This window comes from Mytilus edulis, chromosome 3 (assembly GCF_963676685.1).
Source record: "Mytilus edulis chromosome 3, xbMytEdul2.2, whole genome shotgun sequence".
In the NCBI taxonomy this organism is placed as follows: domain Eukaryota; kingdom Metazoa; phylum Mollusca; class Bivalvia; order Mytilida; family Mytilidae; genus Mytilus; species Mytilus edulis.
The window spans coordinates 56,236,142-56,260,586 of record NC_092346.1 but is presented as its reverse complement, the minus strand read 5'-3'; the positions used below and the strand labels follow the sequence as shown (position 1 = coordinate 56,260,586).

At 32.5% G+C, this 24,445-nt stretch overlaps 2 protein-coding genes across 2 annotated transcripts; one reads left to right on the top strand and one right to left on the bottom strand.

The window, feature by feature from the left end:
• The first annotated feature begins 658 nt into the window (after positions 1-658).
• Positions 659-9,288, top strand: LOC139516908 (HHIP-like protein 1). Its single transcript, XM_071307336.1, has 8 exons — positions 659-1,708; positions 2,711-2,799; positions 3,333-3,508; positions 4,055-4,195; positions 5,123-5,252; positions 5,838-5,971; positions 7,482-7,542; positions 8,445-9,288. The coding sequence occupies exons 1-8, from the start codon at positions 1,244-1,246 to the stop codon at positions 8,536-8,538; spliced, it is 1,290 nt and encodes a 429-aa protein (XP_071163437.1). The 5' UTR covers positions 659-1,243; the 3' UTR covers positions 8,539-9,288.
• Positions 9,289-11,653: 2,365 nt separating this feature from the next.
• Positions 11,654-22,735, bottom strand: LOC139516907 (glutamate receptor U1-like). Its single transcript, XM_071307335.1, has 6 exons — positions 22,534-22,735; positions 20,396-20,425; positions 19,298-19,492; positions 15,348-15,702; positions 13,146-13,882; positions 11,654-12,583 (listed from the first exon to the last, which is right to left on the bottom strand). Exons 1-6 carry the CDS (start codon positions 22,597-22,599, stop codon positions 12,470-12,472), a joined length of 1,497 nt encoding a protein of 498 aa, XP_071163436.1. The 5' UTR covers positions 22,600-22,735; the 3' UTR covers positions 11,654-12,469.
• Between the last annotated feature and the right edge of the window lie 1,710 nt (positions 22,736-24,445).

The window sequence follows — 24,445 nt, the reverse complement described above, 5'->3', positions numbered from 1 at the left end:
CACATTCCCAATTTCCATTCTCAATTTTATTACATCATATTTAGTGTTCAATGAACTTTCGGAAAACTCACGTTCACAACCAATAAAAAGATAATGGCTAACACCATAAAGGCACAAAAAAGAATTACAGCAAATAGTTTAAAAGTAGAAAAATATATGTGAATCAAATATCGCATTGATTGTTGCTTGATTAACGTCCATTGGCAAATATTCCATTCATCTTCAGGACGAACACATGAATAATAAATACTATGTATGTTCTGCAAGGAAGATTGCCCGGGTTGAATGGTGCAATACTAAATTTCGAATAAAACTCAGGAAAAATAAAGGTCATTTAGTAAATCTATCATAAGATCATGCAACCATAAGAGAGCGGATGCAAGGATTTTTACATGCAAGAAGTGTTCTTACTCATTCAACACTCACAGGGTGCATAGCCCCATATGAATAAAAAAAACTTTGTATAGTGAGACTATACAAATCCTTGGTGCATATGACCCCCTTAAACAATTATAATAAAAATCGAACTTTCAGAAATAGAAATTGAGGCCGCTCAGTATTCCATATAGCCTATACATTAGAACATTTCGTGTTAAATTAGTGCACACGTAGATCACAGCAAATTATATATTCATCATCGGTTAAACTTTAATATGATATATAAGTTTGCACTTAAGAAGAAATTGAGAGGCATAATGACGACTTGATTTAAAAGCGTACGAACCGTTATCAGTAATGTTAAAACGAAAGTACATGTATTTATATCATATATATATATATCTTATTTTACAGATTTATTCAAATGTTTTAAATTACATTAAATACAATGTGGTGGTATTGTTTCGTAATCTTTCCTCAACCAAGTGGAATAAAGAATCTCTTAAATTTTTAAGTGATATTAGTTGAACCAGGATTGAACTCATTAGAAAAACCATTTTAGCGTGTTAAACATGGTGTTCGTGTTTACTGAAAAAAATCTTCAAGTTTAGTTCTTATATTTATTGAAAAGTCTTTTTAGAAGGACTATATGATTATGATATTCCACACAGCAGCTGTTCCAATTACAGAGGATTGTGATAAAAAGTTAATCATTGATTAACATCTCGTTGACTTTATTTAATAAGTGCGTAATATTCTATGACAAGGTAAGATCCGGATCAGTGGACAGGTGTACTAGTTCTCATATTTACTACAGATATTTGTTGTTATATTATTGTTGTTGTATTCTTCATTAAGAACAAATATGGACGTGAATTTTATGTGTTTTCGTCGTATATTGATCGTGTTGATTGTAACATTGGAATCCATGTGTAAATCGGAAGATTGTTACTGTTTAAAAAAACTAGTGGGCGATATCAATAGTCCTGTATTTGTAGAACATGATTCTGTGAATGAAAAATATTATGTGGCACAACAAACCGGAGTTGTACATATATACTCAAAAGATTGGAAGAGAGAATCAAAACCTTTAGTCAATTTGACAAATGACGTCCACATCTCTAACAATATTTGGGACGAGAGAGGGTTACTTAGTATTGCCTTGCATCCACAATTTCACAGTAATAAACTAATTTTTACGTATAGCATTCGTCTAATCAATGGAAAAGAATATGCTGTCGTTTCAAAACTTGAAATCCAACCAGATCTATTGAAGGAAGATATTATTCTAGCTATTGAACAGGCAAACCAAAAATTGAATGGTGGACAGGTATATATATTTGTAAACATTTAAAAAATGTTAAATGTTTCTGTTTTACTGATGTAATGTGATCATGAAGAATGACATATGATAATTTCACCTGTTTTCACTAAAATGTGACTGTATTACAGCATTTTCTACTTAATTTTACAACATATTTGAAAGGTAAAACCTTTCTCTTGATACACAAAGTTTTTTTTCTTGAAACAAATGGTTTGTGTGTATATCGAAAAAAAAACTTCTTTGTACTTCATGAACTGTGATATTATATCATATGTAGAACTTACATTTGGTTGATATGGAATGTCCATATTTTTGAGACAGTTTTGATTCAATTTTTCTGTCAAAAAAACATGACACAATGGTAAAACCCTTCAATAGTTATATATGCATGCATATAAGATTTAAGATCTATTCTATACTACTCTATTCTTAGTATAACAGAAGTTATATGCATCAAAGCATTTGATCAGAAAGAGGCATGATATTACAATAAATCAATGAAACCGTTCCAGTATCTTGTTCATATTTTGTATGCATGTATCTGTAGTTGGGGGTTTCGTCTGTCAAGATTTTCAAGTAGTTGGATAGTTGTTTCTGGAGTCTTTGTAAACTCACTAAGGGATTTTTCTTCTTTCTTTTCGAGGCTATACTTTCCTTTTCTCCAATTTTTTTAATACTAGTATACATTTTGGGGGTATTCTATGGTCTCTTATGGAGTGTATCATCGTCTCTCATTTCTTATTAACTGTCAGTAAATCATTAAATCTAGCATACAATCATATGGGAATTTAGGAAATAGGGAGTAAACATATGGGATCTTTGAAAAAAGTTAGAAGTGTGAAAATATTACAAAAATGCGGGAGTTGGACAATGATCACCCCATGTCAACTCTCTACCACATGAATAACTGATTTCTATTACGTGTTTAACTAGTAAAACAATAACTAAACTACCAGTTATATATGCCATATAGACGCTCTATAACTCGATACCCTTTTATATCAACAGGCTTTATTTGGTAATGATGGATTATTGTATGTGTCCATTGGAGATGGAGGATCACTCGACAACAAAAATATTTCATTTGCTCAGAGCAGGTATGCTTATGTTATTTGCATATAAGTATTGAGAAGAATTGTGTTATTTTGCCAAATATATTGTATCGTACAATAAAATGTGAAATATTGAAGAAAAATGTCTAGTTCACCCATAAGAAAGTAAGTATAACACGCACGAAGAAATTAAAAAAAGAAGAGACTATATTTAAGAATCCAAATCTAAGGTGTGTCACAAGAACCCTTGTAGGACCTATCTGAGGGGTCAGTAGGTGATCCGTTGCAATGCAAAATTTCCACTTTCCAGTGGCAGTCCAAATTACCCCGACCTTCATCCAGGACAACTTCTATTACAGGACCTCCCTCAAGTATTTATTTTTAATTTGTTTTTTCCTAAACGTGCATGAAATACTTGCCACTGGACGTTAAGCAATCAATAATCGACCAGTTTCATGTGTTTCTCGTTTATCTTGATTTTGCCTAAAAATTTAGAGTTTTTTGTTGTAATCAAACTGTACATTTTTCAAGATGTTTTGTCGATTAAGAATACAACTATAGAACATTTTCTTTTGTAGTTCGAGTCTACTTGGTAAAATACTACGAATCAACGTGGATGAGACTGAAGTAGTGGATGACCATCTTCTATTTTACTCAATACCTGCTAACAATCCTTTCGTTGAAAACACGTCATGGAGATCAGAAATTTTCGCACTAGGAGCCAGAAATATGTGGCGCTGTAGTGTTGATAAAGGTATGTAAAACTCACATACAATGCATTAACACAAGGACAGTACAAACCAAAAATGTGTCCATAACACACTCGGGCATTCATTTTCTATGTTAAGTGGACCGTGAAATTTGGGTCAAAACACTAATTTGATCATAAAATTAGAAAAATCATATAGAGAACATGTGTAATAAGTTTCAAGTTGATTGGACTTCTACCTTGACCAAAAACTGTATTTATCTAAATTCGTTTTACAGTTGGTACGTATGCCTATATTAATAAATACTAACATCGATATGGATGTTGAAACGAATAACTCAAACACAGAGAACAGCAAAGAACGAGATAGATACATATATATTGTTAACATTCCGACATCTGTAGCTGATAAGCTAACAGTCAAAACTGGAAATGCAATGCACGTTGTAGCAAAATATTATAATAGTATGCAGCAAAGTATTATAATAGTATACGGAATACTGAACGAGTTTTCAAAGAAATAATCTTTAATAAGCAGCATAGTATGACGACATCTTAAAAAGAATAATGTTTTTTACTTTCTGTTTACAGGCACTGGTTATTTATATTGTGGTGATGTTGGTGATACAGATACAGAGGAAATAAACTTGATTAAATCCGGAAAAAATTATGGATGGAACATTTTTGAAGGTTCTATTGCTAAAATTAACAGAACAAAAAATGAAACAATAGGTATATACAAAATTTCTAGTTAACACATACCAGAAAATGTCATACTGGTTTAAAGGAGAAGGATCCTTGTGTTTGAACTTTGTTACAAACAAGACATTCTCAGTTAAAATGCTAACTTATATAAATCAAACATATATTCGACATACTGTTTGCTCTGGAGGTTTTGATGTTCAATTGTGACATTGATTATTCCATATTTTTTTCCAGTGCATTTCAAACGTTGGTATATTTTAAAAAATCTTTTAAATTGGCGGAATTTATTTTGGCGATTTTGTTCTATCCGCGAAAATAAGCGATTTTTTTCACTCCGCGAAAATAACCCGCATTACGAAAGATTGCATATAGGGAACGAATATATCTTCTCAAAAATCTATTTTTGCATTTGGCTTTTGATGTTAAGAAAGAAATTCTATCCAAATTAAGACATATGTTAGTAAAAATCATTCCGAGTGTGCAATAATCTATATCTATATAACTTGCGTTGAATATGAATAACGTAATCAGACATCTATATTTTAATTAAAGCGGTTTGCAAATGCGTTGTTCATATAATTATAAATGAGACAGTAACTCAACTACACAGAAGGTATCTAGAGGTCAACATACAGTCCGAAAACATGTACATATTGGACAAAAATTATCAAAGATCCTCGATCTTCACCAATTACTTCAAAATAAAAAAAAAATTACTAGTATTTGACAAGAGACAAATTCTGCCCAGGTTCCTGAGTTTAGACAGACGCATGAACATATTCAGACTGTATTTTTGCATATTTGTTCATCAAATATATATAATGACTATACTTTTATTTCATGAAATTGTAGGGTTGATATTGACCTTTCGTGAACAGTACCCCTTTTAATTCTATGTTTTTAATGGTATTATACTGTATCGTTAACTCTTGTTCGATCTTCAATGTTTTTTAGATAACGAGGGCCCTATATATAGTTACCCACATGGTGATATGGGACATGCTGTAGTAGGTGGATATGTCTATAGGGGGAAGGCATTCTCAAGTCTTTTTGGACAGTACATTTTTGGTGATTATGTTTCTGGGTATGTTATGTTAATGACAAGAGTATGCTATTGATATGTCCCCGTGAATAAAGAACATAATATTATAAGTTATTTAAATTATAATTTTGGATTTAATTTTAAATTAAAACTGCAACGTATATTTTAAACATATATCTAGTTTCCAACGTAACAACAAGAAAAGGTAGTCGACAACGTCTAGGATTATTTTTTTTTCATTTGAAGGAAGAACTTTCTGGTTTGAAATCTATTCATTTTACATATTTTTTATGTGAACATATTTCCATCAAATGTTATGTATCAAATAGATTGAAGAAAAAAAGTCAGCAAATGATAACATTTCAGTGTGGCGTGCAATGCGCGAGTTTCTGTAAAGCTTGTGAGCCAAAAGTTTGGAAACCAAGTAAAACGTCTTTATTTTGAATATACATGAACATACATTAAATAAAGCGATACAGTAGAGTCAAGGAAAATTTTTGATATGGAGAGTTCAAGGGTATAATGTAATATATGTTGAATATTTACAAAAGAATGTTTCTTAAAGGTATTCACATATAATCTTTTATGTACAGCAATAAGATTTTGTTTTATTTATTATTGTTGCAGAAAGTTATTCAGATTAAAACTGAACGAGTCCAATAGTAAATATAACTTGGCACAATGTGCACAAAATAAATGTCCATGTGATGCCCGAGACAAACCGGGGAAATTTCTACAATCATTTTCAACTGACGGTGAAGGTAAGAATTCGTTATCTTAATTAAGGCTAATTTAAAAAGAAAAACACATTCAACTGAAAAGAAAACAGAATTATTGCTCTTGCTGTCACGAAACGTTTTCTGTAATTTTATGAATTTTGTTAGTTTAAAGTTATTGTCTGATTGGTTGTCAGGGGAGGGGTGAAAAGTTCAATAAAAGACTTTAAAAAGTTCTGACAGTGAAGGTAAGAATTCGTTATCTTAAGTCTAATTTAAAAAGAAAAACACATTCAACTGAAAAGAAAACAGAATGCTGATAATTCTATCAAATGTACAGTATAACAAATGGATACACATTAGAAAACGAAAGCAATATTGAGTTCGCATTGCCTTTTCATCGTGGCCTTCTAGATGTTTATTAAACATGTTGGAATTTTTGCTATTTGTTTTATGTCTCTATTGCTCATATACCTGGTCAAGTATATATACACGGCTTTCACATTTCGCGCAGTTGATATAAAAAAAAAAAAAAGAAGATGTGGTATGGTTGCCAATGAGATAACACTCCACAAGAGACCAAAATGACACAGAAATTAACAACTATAGGTCACCGTACGGATTTCATCAATGAGCAAAGCCCAAACCGCATAGTCAGCTACAAAAGGCCCCGAAATGACAATGTTAAACAATTCAAACGAGAAAACTGATGGCCTTATTTATGTACAAAAAAAGTACGAAAAACAAAAAGGTAATACATAAACAAACGACAACCACTGAATTACAGGCTCCTGACTTAGGACAGGCGCATACATGTATAGATAATGTGGCGGTGTTAAACATGTTAGCGGGATCCAAACTCTTCCCCTAACCTGGAGCAGTGGTATAACAGTACAACATAAGCACTAACTATAAAAATCAGTTGAAAAAGCTTAACGCATCAGATGGACAAAAATACTAGTGGACGTGGCCGGGTACATGTACATCCCAACAACAGTTGAGCCTTTCTGATGTCAATCCCGAAAAACGCTTCGGACGCACGAAATCTATATTTGGCGTTTTTTTCTTCTTTTTTGTAATAAATGAAGTATCTTTTGACGACTGGACAATTTATTTATATTTATTTTCAATCAAGAACCTATGTGAAGAATATGTTTGATCAAGGACGGGGCACTTCTCGGATATTATCAAGGCGGTATCGGGACTTCCCTATCCTTCTAATATACGTCCTTGGTAAACATGAATATGGCAGAAAAGAAAAAAAAGGACATTAAGAACATAAACGTTTTGAAAGTGTGATTGATTGACTGGTTCGCGTTTGCTAAACATCCAATGTTTAGTTATTCAAACATATTTGGGACAAGAACAAATTGGCAATTAATGCAGAAGACATTTTTTTTCAAAGTAGATCGCCCGGAATGAAGGACAAAGATGTTGACTTACACTGGAAAATAAGGATACGGTTGACAGGGACCAAATTCTGTAAAATTTGTTTTTGGTATAACAGTAGATCGTGAAGTTTTTAGTATGATATGTTTTAACATTATGATTATAGGTGAACTTTTTATGTTGACGAAACAGAAAGGAGAGATTCTGAAATTAATGCCACCTTTAAGGTAAAGTATAAATATTTATAATATTTTCCTAAATGTAATGGATTCCCAATAAAAGAAAAAAATAGTATGCATGGTAAAGTAATAGTTAAGGTCATCAGTCATTGCGTCACTGATGAGTCTTATGCCGTAGACGAAACGCGCGTATGGTCGTGTGTGAACGTGTTAAGAAGAAAAAAACAATAAGTGGAAATAAGTTGGTCTATCTCATCTTTGACATCTACATGGAAACAGAAAACAGAAGATGTGGTCCATTAATTCATTATAAGTATCCCTCGTGCACTAGACAAACCCAAAGCTTAAAAAAATGTTTCTGTCTCGGTTTTTGTTAGTAAGTATTACATTGCACTGCAATGTGGCGTCTTGGTTTTCATTTAACATGTTCATCAAACCTCACCTCACCTATCCTCTTCTTGCCTCTGCATGACATAGAAGACCTTGATACACTCCCTTCACATCGTCAAGAAGATTAACACCTTCTTATATTGAAATTTAATTGGATCGAGCTCTGATCAGTAAAATGAAGTTTTAACGCTTTTCATCAACTTGAAATAAATAAATTTGGTGTTTTTACTGTCTTCTGATTGGTTAAAATCATTAGTTTTATTTTCAATGTTATCAATTTTGATGGCGACACGCCCACTCTTACGTTGTGTATTCATACGCTAACATGTGTGTACGTTGTCATTGTTAATATAAATAATATATAAAAAGTTCTTTGAGCCTTATTTTTGATAGAAATATATTTATAATGAATGGCAATAATTTATTTTGATTTTATTGAACCATAAAACTAATTTTGACTCTTCACATTTTACATAATTCGCTTCGCGGATTATTCAATGTGAAGAGTCAAAAATTCACTAAATAAAATATATGAATGGTTTTTCTCTCTCTCATTACAGTGCTGTAACCACGTGCGGATCCTGCCAGTTGTTGCCGAGCGTTTTGGTTTTACTGTGCACATATGTAATAGTAACCATGTTATACAGTAGTTAGCCCACATCGAATAATGGTTATTTTTAAGACTAATGTGACGTACATTTGTATCTATATTTTTAAAATTTGTTATTTTACATGTTTATGCCAAAGGTATAAGTCAAGAAGCTTTAAATAGTATATTTTTATATGTCCGCATAACAGTCTTATAATGCTACAGTTGTAATCATTATTATGCATGTATTATGTGAAATACCGGTTCCAGGTTGAAATCACTCCCATGTTGGTTTTTACTTATCTGTAGACTCCACACAGTAAAATCATATCGTTCGTTTTCATTCATTCAAAGAAGAATAAAATTGAGAATGGAAATGGGGAATGTGCCAAAGAGACAACAACCCGACCATAGAAAAAAACAACAGCAGAAGGTCACCAACAGGTCTTCAATTTAGCGAAAAATTCCCGCACCCGGAGACGTCCTTCAGCTAACCCCTAAACAAATATATACTAGTTCAGTGATAATGAACGCCATACTAATTTCCAAATTGTAACATGCATGTATGTATTTGTCCCGGTGGATGATAATTCACTCGATGTTAATGATTCTCTTCGATGAGATAATGACCTTTTTCTTGTTATTTTTCAATAAATTTGATATTGGTTTTGTATTTAAAAAACAGTTGTATACCTTTATATGTTAACATTTTAGGCCAATGTACCGGAAACCTTGGCTAGAAAGCGGAAGGTATATTTGAAAATAGAGATCATAGTTATGTAGCTATTGGCAAAACTCAGGACTTTTATCTATTATTATAGACTTTGTTTGTCTTTTCGATAGTCTTAGTGAAATACGTATGTATTTGTACATTCGAAGGACCAAATTAACAATATAAGAATGAATATTTCTGAAATTCATTAGCTAAATCTGCAAAACACCAAGAGATGCACAGTTTATAATCTAGAAATAAGGATTGTAGTTACTTCGTGTATTTTAAATAATAGTTCAGTATTTAAAGATAAATTAATCTTTTCTATACTGTTTATCTTTGGTGCATTATTTTTACTTTGAAGTGCATAGGCTACATGTTACGTCGTGCGACGCAGTACCGTGCGTAAAGTCTGAGTATTTGTAAAATCATGCAGAAGGTGATTCATGACATGTCACAGAAGTAATTGTGTTTGCCCTATATCATAAGAACTTTGGTAGATGAGTAAAATTCTGTCTTTATTTTCCCTGTATTATGCCCGTTGACATGGCAACCATCAAATCAAATTTTGCCTGAATATGTGAAAAAAGAACCTTTTTGAAAATATAAAATAGAATCATATTCATAACAGTGTGGCTGTGGACATTGATTGACGACCTAAATTATCCCATTGACTGGGACAGATTAGGTGAACGTATGTCTGTATAGACCACTGCTCACTACAGTATACTTACTTATTATAGAATTTAAACCGTGAGGTCATCATAGGTTCTAAACGTCTTTAATAATAAAATAATTCGAAAAATTAATCAGGAATAACCTTTATATTTTTATTTATATTATTGATTTAAATCAAAACATCGTGTTATTCCTGATTATTTTTTCGAATAACTTTATTTGTGTGTTGAGAACCTTTGGTGACCCCAGTTTAAGTGTCATTAAAAAGTATATAGTGATCAGTGGTCGTTACAGACAAACATTCACACAATCTGTCCCAGTCAATGGGATAATTTAGGTCGTCAATCAATAGCCACAGCCACACTGTTTTGAATATGATTCTATATAATAAAAATGTGTTGTTTATTTATTTATTTTTCTTTAAAACTGTTTCATCTGAACCTATCTGGAGCAGTCGATTACACTCCTAAAATATCGTTGGACAAGTATAGTCCTAAAATGCTCGGACATTTGATCCACGGTCTAAAACAAGTCTTTTAAAAAAGTCCGTTAGATTTCAAAGCAATCCTGGTCCGAGTTATACAACTATAAAAACAAATTGAGTGCTGGTTTTTGTTACTTCTGTTTTTATTTTTCGTTTCTTTTTGTCTTACGGTTTATGAATAGATATAAGAAGATGTGGTATGAGTGCCAACGAGAGAACTCTCTATCCAAGTAACAATTTGTAAAAGTAAACCATTATAGGTTAAAGTACAGTCTTCTACAAGGAGCCTTGGCTCACACCGAACAGCAAGCTATTAAGGGTCCAACAAATGACTAGTGCAAAACGGCATTCAAACGGGAAAACCAACGGTCTAAGTATATTTGAGAGTAATTATGAATTACCTTTTTTCAAACACTGAATTAACTTGGGGAATAAATATATCGCAACATATCGAATCAAACTTCCGACGGTCACTTTTCCCCATTTAGCTAAAAAAAAACAAAACAACAACATGTGCTTGTTATCTCTTCTTTTGTGTCCATTTATAAATCTTTTGCTCCTGATTTTATAAACTGTTACAACTGATAAGACTTATTATGTAGTATACTTAAAACTTTATTTTAAATTTATTTTGTAATTATTTCATTTGTGATTGTTTTAAAAAGCTTATATTAAAGAAAAATTGTTCATCATTCACTCCATGGTAAATTCAAATATAAGTTTTGTCAACAACCTTTGTTTCTGGAATATATTGGATTTAATGTATGTAAAAATGGGTCAAGACAAACAAGAGGCAATGGTAGTTTCTTTATGATCAAAGTCTTAAATCGAGTTGGCATATACCAATATACCGACGATTTCCAAATCTTGCCGGCTTTTTGTAGGTTATTTGTTGCTCTATGCTTAGTTTTCTGTGAAAGGTATGTTTGACGTGTTTTTTTTATTTTGTTTGTTGTCTTTTTAAACTTGTGGTTTTAAATGATTGCACCCTATAGGTACCTTCTCACTAATTTTTCCAGTTCGTTAATTATTTGAGCTTGATTCGAGTTATTTTAATGTCGTATTATCTGGTATTTTTTCGGCTAAAAGTATAAAATTTTCGTATGCTAACAGTATTCGTGCACAATGCACAGTTTATGGAAAACGGCTGTGTTTTTGTTGTCTGTTATGTCACTAACAAAACCGATTCGGTCTGTTTCCAGGAATATCATGGAATATTTATCAGGCCTTTCTATCCTTGCTCTGAGGTAAAATAAATAATTAAATAACTGTTACACATTTTATTTTGATTTATAAACACAAACAATTTATTTTCTGGGATTTTATTAAACAAACTTCCACACAAACACACTTTAGTACTAAATGTAAAAATATTGAAAAGAAGATATATACTTAAAAGCAATATTTTTGTTGCAACAAAAAATATACGTTTTTTTCTGAGATTCTTAATACAGATGTATGTAAACATATAGTTAAATCAGGAAATTGCGCTGCAAACTAGCATATAGGTATAAATAAATCTACAAATTTATAAACTCTACAAGTTATTTCTAGATTAGGAACATATGTCGAATAAATATTGCACTATATTTAACAAACTACGTAACAATGGCCATATACATGGAAATATTGGGTAAATATCTCTTTACAATACATAATGGAATGTCCATAGCAGAGGTCTTATCTATACACTAATACTCAATTATTAAATCCGTTTTAAGGTGAAAGAGAAAAAAAAACACGAATCCAAATAAAAAAAAACATGGTTATACAAATAAAACATAGAACAATTTCAATAAATAGATAAATAAATTAGATACACAAAAAGAGGTAGCAAACTCTGTAAAAATACACACATATAAAAATAAGACTATGATCAAGTTGTGAGAATGTCAGGCGTTTATATGGCTTATAAATGTGGTTCGAAATTTGAACTGAACAATACAACGTCTAATGATAAGTTGTAATATTTTGAATGAATAAGGCACACAAGTTATGTTCATTTGGTGTAACGCTTTTTAAATATCACAGGATACTTATTCTAAGAAATTCTCATCACAATACTTCTTAAAATTATCAAAACTGTCACATAGTCAATCTATGTCATCTATTTTTGGACTTATCATACTTGGGTGTCAGATCGATCATTTTGCTGATCCAGTAATGATGAAGTTGTCTGTATGCCATCTGGGTTTGATCCTTTTTGATGTTCGTGCTCATGGTGCACGGGATCACCCTACAAAAGAAACAGAATGTACTCAAATCGGTATATCTTGAATAAGTTTAATATAATACGAATAACACACATTTTCAGCGAACATAAGCTACAACAAATCTGTTAACAAAACATTAACACATCTTTGAAATGCAGGCTACTCATGAATAAAATTGAAAATCTTGATCGAAACAAAGATTTTTTTACTTTTGAAAAAAAAGTGGATATTTTCCAGGAAAGTTTCGATATGCTTTCATTACAATTTGTTTAACTAATATCTTCATTATACTAATCATGACAACATACATGTAGTTTAAATGTAAATAACCGTGCAACTGACAATACTTTTCGTTTTCTTTAAAACGCATGTTAAAAAAGAACTATTATCTTTGTTTTTAGAAGATTTGAATATGGTTTCTTGCATTACAAGTAATATTGTGTTGAATAGTCATGTTAAAAACACAAACTGCTCACCCATGAACGAGTATGGAAGTCTTTATGGCTATGTGGTAAATATTAAGTATACTAAAGCAGTTTACACATAAATCCTCTAAATAATAGTTAAGAGACCGTGCATACTTACCGATTCTGCCCATTTGAATATGAGGCATTCAACTATAGTGACTAAAACACCAATCAATATTCCAGCAGCTAATACAATAAGTACTCCTGAAAACGAGGCGGTATCTAAAGGATGAAATTCTTGAATTTTATATTTTTCATCAGTTCCTTCAAATACATACTGGTTACATGAACCTGTAAACCATTTCTTCTCTAAGTAATCCAAGTACCCTTCTTCATGGTATTGTAGAATATATCGTCCTATAATGTTAGTATACGTAGAGTTGATTGGAAATGCTAAACTATATTGTCTTTTAACTGTTTTCTCGTTTACAAAGTAAAACTGACAACCATATCTCTGAGTTTGATATTTCACCATTAATGATTCGGTGATATAAGCTTTTTTACCGGAAGGATAATTTTCAAGCTTTTTTATCCCTTCCTTGAGATTGTCGACATATTCGCCGCTTCCACCTGATTTAAGTTCGGCGCCTAGTCGTTGTATGTGTTCTTGTTGCGTGTTATACCTTAACAGATCGTCTACAGCGCCACCTCTTATGACCATGAACTTTATGTCTCGATTAATGACATCTCGAAGACCTTGAAACTTCATATATCCTTCAATCTCCTCTTCATTAGGAGGTATTTGTAGAAGACCAGTTAATTTACTTATGTAACACGATACGAAAACGATGACAAACATCCACCAAACAGTTACCACTACCCTGGCTCCTAATGACCGTGGACTTCTGACATAGCCTACAAGATGAATTAGTTGATATATTTAGGAAATCAATAATAAAAATAAAGAGGCCTTGAAACATTTTTACTACTTTTCTTTAGCAAACATAGGACATAACTAACGTACACACCATAGATGTATTGATGTACCTACAGTAAGTGCTTTATCATATCTATTTGAAAGTTAACAATCTGACCAATAGAGCTGTTTGCGTCATCAAAAACAAACTAACATTGTTTGTAACGTTCATTTTGATTGGATAACGTCACAAATTTTCATGGCATCAATTCACAATTCCAATGCAACGTCGCTTGTAACGTTCAATTTGATTGGATAACGTCACAAATTTTTTATGACAATTGATGCCATGACTTAAAATGTACGCGCAAGAACAAACGACGAATGGCAGATTTTAAATGTATGATTTGTCGTTGCAAGTTTTCTGTCAGTTCCATTAGAACGGAGATAACAATATTGTATTTGAAGCTCCACGGCATTAAAAGATCTTAAAAGGTGATTTGATGGTAGCAAATACCCGTTTACTGTCTCCGCTAACGCCAGTAAACTTAATTTGCGACCAATAAATCACCAATTGATGCCGTTGGAGCTTCAAATACTATACAGTTATCTTCTAATTGATGCCATGAAAATACGCGCAAGCGCAGACGACATATGACAGATTTTAAATGTGTGTTTTAACGTTGTTTTCTGTCAGTTTCATTAGAATGGAGATAACAGTAAACTTTATTTGCGACCAATCAAATTACTTTGATAATTTATACCTCCATAGCCTTCTCCATATTTCCCCTGTAATAACAAATTTACCAAACGTTTGATAAAACAAAAACGAAAAGTTAGAAAAAGGAGAGTAAGAAGGTTACCAAGTGATACACTAGTACCGAACTATATAGCATACTCAACTATTTACACCTTGATAAAGTGGGCTTGCATAAAACTTGTCAATTAAAATATTATCCAAAGCATAAACTATCGTTTCTTCATGCAAAACAAATTATATATGACTAACGATGGTACAAAATTTTAATGTTGTTTATTTGGCAGAAAAAACTTTAACGTTTTGAATCTAAAGGAATATGTAAGTTGTTGAACAAATCATTGTCCAGACTTATAACCTTATTCATGTCAATCAGTGAAAAACATACAGGGAAAATTGGTCCTATATTTTTATTTCTCGTTTGGAAAATACTTTACATCAAAACGAAAGTGTTTCTCGAATAAAATGTGTTCCCGGTCGGTATAACAATTGTAGACATTATCAATATTAACCAGGGAAAATATTTATGAACTTATCCAGTCTTCCGGGCAATATTGTTTGCCTAAATCGGAGGTTTCTGCAGTCTCTGTTCAGATTTAAGATTTCTTTCAATTCATTGTCATTAAGGTGTCCTTTTTGTGTTAAGAGTGCAAATGGAAATGCTTTGTATCTACTAAATTACAAACGAAATATAACGAACTAATTACCTTGAAGAGTTAATGCACTTAGAGAAAACCAGAAAGAATTCATGCAAGTGAATGATTCCCTTTCTCTAATGGTTGCTTCTCCATCACGTGCCAATCTACGCCAATCATAAGGATTAAAATAAGAAATAACGTAGATCGCAGAACTGGTGACAAAGAAAGCAGCAATCGTCAGAAGCCACACACTTGATTCAAATGGTGACCAAATGCGTTTTATCCGGTCCATAACCGGTAACCTTGCTTGGTCCGGTCTTCTAAGAACCATAACCAAGTTTGTAATTTGGAATGGATATGAAAATTCCACAACATCTGCACGCTTAGACGTTACAGTCAATGACCCTGCTATCATTTGTGCTCTCTGAAAAAGGTAAATAAAACATTTATTTTTATTTTATATACATGTGTAGAAATATTATGATAAAACTTCTTTCTACACAAAATCAGAATTTCTTGTAGATGAAAAAGCCGCATGAAAGACTTAAACTGATATGAGAACTAGAACTAGAAATAAAAAAAAATATCGTTTATATTCAATAAGTTTCTAGAGTAGAAAACTAGAATATAAACAAGTCTCAAGTTAATATAATTGGTCTTACTATCAAACTTAAGCCTGTTATGAGACAATTATTCTTGGTGCATTATCCAGCAATTTTTTTTTTGGATAAGATAAGATAAGATAAGATAAGAATTTTATTAATCTAATCAAGAACCCATAAAGGACATCATTTTACATCAATATTATGCACAATATGATTGGAGAAAAAGAAAAACAAGAACCTAAATATTAATTAGACTACGTTAACAATAGATTGGGTCTTGTTTGTTTGCCACGGTCGCTCAGTGACAAATATTTCAAGACTATTATAAACTATAATAGTGTAACCGGAGAGCATGTATCTACTTTATAAATTCATATCGTCACCACCGGGATTTGAACCCCGGTCGCCTGCGTGACAGTCAGTGCGTTAAAGGGGCACTGGCTACGAGATATATAAAAAATCTAAAACGGTTTGATTTATTTCTGTTCAATCAATAATGAAAGTGAAATAGTGAAATAACAATTCGCTTTTTGCAGCCAAAAAGGTTCAATTTTGTCAAATTACGCGAAGAAACATTGATAATTAGTTCTTCACTTGCAAGTGAATGAGTCGACCTCTTTAAATCCGTATTCATGTGAACTTCAATTTAACCCCTAGCTAGAGATTGACAACGCATGCATTGTACGTGTACTGGTTATTTAAAGAAAAAGAATGTCAACAATGAAAGTGAAACTACGGTAAATCATTTGATTACTAATTCGATGCACATAAAATCATTCTTATACGGTTAAAAACAATGAGAAACGTCTATTTTAAATCTATAAAATAAAATCAAACAGACCCTTAAAAATCCAATTGCACGTGTTGGTTTAATCTATTCATATCTTTATTTATGTTCACATCGTTTATATAGTCATCTGAGGTCAAATCGATAGTTAATTAGATGGCGTCTGGACTAAAATACACACGAAACGAACCTATATATCATCTACCTCATGCTCTGTAAACTGTTCATTTTAGAGGTCTTTAGACTTTTGATAGTTTGGATAACTGTTTTACATTGTTATAAATCAAATATGAGAATTTGAGTCAAATCGGTGACCATGAATTTGACAGCTAGTGCCCCTTTAACCCACTGAGCCAAAGAATCGATTCTATATATATGTTCTACCTGTACTAAGGGACTCTACAATAGTATTTAAACACAACTAAATTATTCACTTTCTGCATAATGGATCGACTGTAATGGAGGGTTATATTTTTGCCTTTGTTAACGTCCATTGATAAAAAGATGTAAAAGAGAGACGAAAGATACCAAAGGAACAGTCAAACTCATAAATCGAAAATAAACTGACAACGCCATGGCTAAAAATGATAAAGACAAAGAGACAAACAATAGTACACATGACACAACATAGAAAACTAAAGAATAAGCACTCGAACTCCACCAAAAACTAGGAGTGATCTCAGGTGCCCCGGAAGGGTTAGCAAATCCTGCTCCACATGTGGCACCCGTCGTGTTATTACATATCCGATAAATAGTATAATTCGGTAGATCAGATTCATGAAAGGGAATGGGATTGTAGTTACGACGTAAGGAACATAACCGATAGTATCTGTGAAACGGTTATTTCATAACGGTCAACCAACTCGTGATGGCGTCCGTAAAATTTACGAAGGGATGATTTCAACTTCACCATTTGGAACTCTTGGTTTAAAAGCTTCCTTGTGAGCAGCAACCCTCTATCAAGAAAATCATGATAGGAAATACAAGCACGGGAATATCGTATCAATTGGGAGATATATACCCCGTATGCAGGTGCTGCTGGAATGTTGCTACTTAAAAATGGAAAGTTCACAATTGGAAAGCTAAAATCATCTATTTTTTCGTAAAAAAATGTTTTCAACCGACCCTCATTGTCAATGTCTAGATGTAAGTCAAGATATGAAGCCGACTTAACTGTATCTGTTGTATCCTTTATCTCTAGTTCGATTGGATAGATGCGTTCAACATAGTCACCATTTTTTTATTTATTTAGTGAGAGAACATCATCTCATAGCGGAGAGTAAAGTTAAAGGATATGGCTAACTTCTTATCTTTCTTCATAAGAAGTTCCTGTAGGAAGTCAGCCTCATAACAATAAAGAAACAAGTCGGCAAGAAGAGGGGCACAATTGGTTCCCATTGGAATGCCGACAGTCTGTTGAAAAACACGTCCTCTGAACGTAACAAATATGTTATCAATCAAGAAATCAAGCAACTTGATAATGTCAGTTTCAGAGAATTTTTTGTTTGAATCAGCGTGATCCTTCACAAAGTAGGATTTATCCCTCCCTAAAGACAAGATACTTGTATCTACAATGGCCATTCTTTTTTATGAAACAAAGCAATACCAACTCTTTCAATTTGTTATTTAGTTTGTAGCCTGTATTTATAAATTTAGATTTACAATGCTGCTGGGTCATTATATATTATAAAGTGTTGCTTCAATGCTTCTGTTAGTGCAGAGAGTGTGGCACGCTATTAAAAATAGACAAAAATTGGGTATTAGAGCAAATTTCCTAATATACTTTAGTTCAGTTGTAATTAATGTTTGCTCAAATTGAAATTAAGATTGACATCTGCAAACAATATAAAACAGGCGGTGTTAAACCTGTTTACATTATACTAAAATTTGAAGATTGGATGCATGTTATCCTGGAGGTAAGGAACATCCAATTGTACATGACTTTTATATTATAATATCCAAAAACTCCTTATGCTATTGCAACAATCAGAAAAAATTTACTGTTTGCAACAATATATATACATATCCAAAACTTATCATTAATATCAGCCCTATTGTGCTATTTGGTGACGGTGTACTGGTTGAGGAAGCTGGAGTGCCCGGTAAGAAAACTGACAATCCTAACTTAAATTAAGATTGGAGTTGAACATGTCACGTGACGGATTGAACTGACAACCTCAGTGTAGACAGGATAGTGAGATAGCACTAAATAGTTGGACTACTCAGACCACTCCAGTGGCGGATTCAGGGGGGGGGGGGGGGGTTCCGGGGGTTGGAACCCCCTTTTTTTCGGCCGATCAATGCATTTGACTGGGAGCATATAGTTGGAACCCCCCCCCCCCTTTTTACTCTGGGTTGGGAACCCCACCTTTTTAAAATGGCTGGATCCGCGCCTGCACTAGGCCATCGAGTCCCCACTCATACTTAGAAAAATATTATGGTATTGATTAGTACTATTTTAACAACAGTTTTACGTTTAGGGACTATGATGACGATACTGATTATGATTTTTACAGCGGACAAACGTGAGGGCATTCCGGAGTTATAATAACCGCAGACATTTCTACCCACGTGACTTGCGTTTTGACTGATAACCGAACGTATTTCGTTTGCGTGGGTATTATTACCTTTGACTGTATATCATTAATCGTCCCAGTCCAAGTACCATTCGGAAGTTGTATCCCATACTCCCCATCAACGGGAAATATGAAGTCGTACGTGAATCCTACATCTTTTGATAATTTGTCTAATAAATCTTTAATGTACCCTTCGTACTTTGGTGCATTTCCTGACTTTGTTTTGTTGATAAGATAGGGATCTTGCTAAATGATAAAAAGAAAAAAAAAACGTTTAAGAAAAAAAATATTCATTAAATGCTAAACACTGCTTAACCAAAATACTATATAGTTTATTAAAATGATATAATTCTGATTCGTATATTGTATTCAAATATCTTAAAGTTCTGTCAATAACCAAGCTGGCAAATGAACGGTTGAAGATCTTTACAGCCGATTGCATTGAGTGTGTACGTAAAGGTAATATCTTTGGTTAGCTAGCTTGCTAGCTGAACCGTGAAGTCATTATTAGGTATACTACCCTCCTTTCGAAGAAGCCTACTCGTACAGACAGATTATCTGTCGGACTAGTCTACTCTTAAAAGAGGGTAGTTAAGCTAACCTAATAATGACTTCCCGGTTCAACTAGCAAGCAAGCTTATCAAATATATTACCTTTAACTACACACTCAATGCAATCGGCTGTAATGTACAACCCTACTTTATGATAAATAAATGTGCTTGCATGTCCCCGTATCACAGCGCAGACATGCATATATAACTATTTGTGTTGTTTTATTCATGAAGATATATTTTTTTGTCTGTATAAATTAAAAGTTTAACAGCTGTTTAAAACCTTTTGCCAGCAAATTAAAGGTTTGGTTTGCTTGCTTGCTTTGTGCTCAAGCATTGAAATTATGATAAACATCTGAAAACAATATAAAAAGGCTGAGTTATTATATAACCCTATCAACGCATATTTGTTCCACCTAACAGAAGTTCAACTGGAAACTTTGTTATAAACAATGATATATGTTCCTGTTGGAACAAATATTCTGTAGCCTTTATTCCGTAATGAACAACTTACTGATATATGATAAACAGTACTGAACATATTATGTATTTTTTACTACCCGTTCACCTATCGTGTATAATAATTTTGCATACTTACAATTAATGTCGATACAATCAGTTTTTCTCCCTGTGAAATGAATATAAGATACATAAAATTTATAGGTTTGTTCAAAATTTTCGGCACACATCAATATTAATATGTAAAATTTACCAACAAACTTAAAAAAAAACCGTTTGTATTTTTTTTTTAAACATCTCAAAATTATTGGGTTGTCCTTGTACACAACATACTGTCTCAGATGAAGTCAACCTTAGATGAGTTTTACTGTTTTCTTATAAGGCCCTTTTGTATTTGTTTTTCTTATATCTCAAGCGTAAATATTTTTATTTATTTTATTTACAAATTTGTTACTGATGAAGTTTATTCCGTTTCCTGTGTCTGTATGGCTTTGTGTTTCATAGGTGAGTGACTCCGAATTCCAAAGCGAGAATGTCTTATAATACAGAGAACTTTGACCGTGTATTGTGAAAATATTCAATAATGATTAATTATCAGCAAAAGTAAGAATTAAGTAGGGATGTGAAAAATCCATGTTATTTGTCACGTAGCCATAGATTCTTTTTGAAAACATATTTTGTTTCAATATCTAATCAGGGTAATTGTTCTTTACAGTATTAAAAAAGCCAAATCCCTTCACTATTGACGAGAATTTTTTTTTCGAAACGTAGAATGCCGCATCTCGTAGCACTAATGCTATGGTGCAAAATAACTGCATAATATTAAATTAATGAGATGTGGTATGAACTATTCACCAAAGTTCTAATGAAATGGATGTTTAAATAGCAATTATAGACAATCGTACGACATTCACCAACGAGAAACTCTCATACCGTATATTCGGCTGTAAAAGGCCCGACATGCAAAATAGAAATTTAACAGCCTAATAACATATATATTTAACTAATAAAATTGTATATGTAATATGTTTCATTTTTTTTACATAAATAAGGCCGTTAGTTTTCTCGTTTGAATTGTTTTACATTGTCTTATCGGGGCCTTTTATAGCTGACTATGCGGTATGGGCTTTGCTCATTGTTGAAAGCCGTACGGTGACCTATAGTTGTTAATGTATGTGCCATTTTGGTCTTTTGTGGATAGTTGTCTCATTGGCAATCATACCACATCTTTTTTATATTATATCTTTTGTCAATGTAGGCCAAAGTTTTGTTTTTCTATATTTTCCGTTCACTTTCTGGTAGGCTTTTGATGGTCTGAGATCAAAACACTAAATATATATTATAGAAATCTTTTTGATAATCAATAGATTATGATTTCTGAGGGAACGTTAGAAACGCCTTAATCCTTTATCATTTAGTTCAAAATAAAAGCATCGAGTTGATGTGTTGTTTACACGATAATTGTTCAGCATGCATGATAAAACATTGAATCTGAATCTGCATGCATTTGATCTAAAAATAGCGTCAAACTCTAAAGCATGTTTAGTTTCTGTGTGTGTGTGTGTGTGTTTGTTTATAGTGTGTTTTTCTACCTATTAATTGGCTGGTAGAATCTCAAAATTAAAAAAAAAACAGTACATAGACAAACATGCAACAAACTACTTCTGCAACTAACATAAGTCTATTTTTGTAATTTAAGACCATTTTTATGCCAGATACATATTGTGATGTCTACATGGTAATAAAAGAGAAATCTGACCATGATTACATATTTCCTATATTTATATTGTACTGAATCTGTGACGTAGATACATTATTGTCAATGCTGCCATACAATCAGTAGCAGATGCTTGCATGCTATAAAGTAGATTTTATTCCCTTCCAGAATAAATAATTACATATTGGAAAACAATGAGAATACAAATGGTTTTGTGTACAATAATGTTATTGATTTCTAAAATTACTTTTACAAATCTAATTAAATTTTTAACCCATTGACAAGTGAGTATTCCATGTAAATAATAACTTATCTGCCAAAAATGAGAAAATTACAGATTATAATTTACGAATAAATTGCTTAGCATCATCAATGATGAAGTTGATTTTATCTTCACTATTATCATGTAATGATATTGATAGAACATATCAATACGTGTTCACTATGTTCACAGATCACCTTCATCTCGTTATTTACACATTTCCACGATGGAATCAAGGTCAGATTATTGGTAATTCATGCCGGCAGCTTACAATTTAACAGAACAAAATGTTTCTTACCTTTGCAATTAAGATGCTATTAAAAATAATAAAAACGGTGGTTGCTAAGAATTTCTGTGCGTCCATGTTTTTAATTTCTGATTGTTAATGATGTATTCCATTTATGCCATTACTGACAGCACTATGAGATCACATTTCACTACAATTCAGCGAGAGGCATGCTGTAAGAATGTATTCGTACGCGTCTTGTGCTTGTGCTGTGAGGCTAATTTTATCTATTCTTATCTTAAATTAACAGGAACTCTTCCGTTTTTTCTCAGAATTGATCAGAATTTTATAAATGATTATATTGTTGATTTTAACTCGGACTATTACTAACGTTAGTATAATAGTCCCAGATTTTAATGATTGCTATTTGTAGCATATCAAAACATATATATATATAAACATACATTCTGATAACCTGACCACTTAACACAATTAAAGACCACTGCTATTATATGTAGAATACAAATTGCGAGAATATATATTTGTTTATTTACACAAAACATGGCCACCTTTTAGTGTTCATATAGCGTCTCTATTTATACTAACTAAGTAATACTTATACTAATTTGAGAATGGAAATGGGAAATGTATCAAAGAGACAGCAACCCGACCAAAGAGCAGAAAACAGTCGAAGGCCACCAATATGAGCCTTAAATGCAGCTAGAAAATCCCGCACCAGGATGCGGGCTTCAGTTGACTTCTTACTGTTACTTGACTATTATAATGGCTCTCCATCTTGCAACTTATTTAAAATTCTGACCAAATTGCAATTTGTTTTACAAAACCAAACTGTTCAACTGGTCAGAAATTTGAACTAACTGCTGTAAAAAACCAAAGCCAAGTCGTGAAAGTGTAAGGTGATAGATGATATATACTTACAATCCATTAAAGACTTTAACTTAAATTAGTCTAACAGTTTGTATAGAAATTTTATTGTCATTGTTATGCTAAAGGTGAAAGGCAGTATAATTTTGAATTGCTATAAAAATGTCCAAAACTAAGCTGTCATTCATTTTTTTTCTTTAGAAAAGTCTTGTAGGATTGTAAGTATGGTTTATTTTATCACCAAGCACTTATACAACTTGCCTGAGTTTCAATGGGTTTTCCTGTAACACGTTGGTAAGATGACAAACAATGTCAGTAACCAAAATCTATACTTCAAGACCATCGTGTTTTATTTGTGAAAGTGATACGGAATATTTATTACCAAGTTCGTCTTATCTTGCAATGACGAGACGTTCTTTGACATACGCCTGGTTCATCTACTTTCTGCTCAGACACTGTTGACGTTTTACAAAGCCTGAGCAGGAGCAGTAAGCTCTTAAATACCGAATAAGTTGGGAAATGTATATCCATGCAGATGCAGATGAAGTTGGTATATTGCTACTAAGGTAGGGGTAAATGATAATTTAAAAATTAAACTCGTCACGTTTGTCAAAGATTCTGGTTCTGATATTTTTTTATCAATAACCATTAGCAGTAACTGACATGCAGCTCCAGACTTCAATCAAACTGATTGAAAGATTACGTCTCCGTCATATGAAAATCAAGCACAATGCTTCGACTAGTTTGTGGTATCGGAAACACTTGTGTAATTGTTTTTCAGTAATTCAGAGAAAAATACGCTGTTACATAAAAGTGTGAATCGAACAAATTGAGATGTATAAACATCAGAATTAGTGACAAGGGAACGTCACCATCTAAAAATGGATAATTAACAATAGTAAATGGAAAATCATATCTTTTATCATACAATTTGGTATTAAGCTTCCCGTTAATTGTATAGCTATGAAGATCAAGAAGAGGGAATTGGTTTTTTTTTGTTGGTATTAGCTCAATTTTATAGTACTAAGTTCAGCAAGATAGTTCTCTTAAGTATACATACTGAAGTCGTCATTATTGACAGCCAATATATCATCCAAAT

What these genes read in the sequence shown, in the direction of transcription:
- LOC139516908 (XM_071307336.1), top strand. Translation starts at nt 1,244, where the DNA reads ATGGACGTGAATTTTATGTGTTTTCGTCGTATATTGATCGTGTTGATT. An exon ending in ATTTCATTTGCTCAGAGCAG is followed by an intron (nt 2,800 to 3,332) that starts GTATGCTTATGT and finishes TTTCTTTTGTAG; the next exon opens with TTCGAGTCTACTTGGTAAAA. An exon ending in ATTTTCAACTGACGGTGAAG is followed by an intron (nt 5,972 to 7,481) that starts GTAAGAATTCGT and finishes TTATGATTATAG; the next exon opens with GTGAACTTTTTATGTTGACG.
- LOC139516907 (XM_071307335.1), bottom strand. Translation starts at nt 22,599, where the DNA reads ATGGACGCACAGAAATTCTTAGCAACCACCGTTTTTATTATTTTTAAT. An exon ending in TTAATGATATACAGTCAAAG is followed by an intron (nt 15,703 to 19,297) that starts GTAATAATACCC and finishes TACCTTTTTCAG; the next exon opens with AGAGCACAAATGATAGCAGG. An exon ending in AAGTGCATTAACTCTTCAAG is followed by an intron (nt 13,883 to 15,347) that starts GTAATTAGTTCG and finishes TTCATCTTGTAG; the next exon opens with GCTATGTCAGAAGTCCACGG.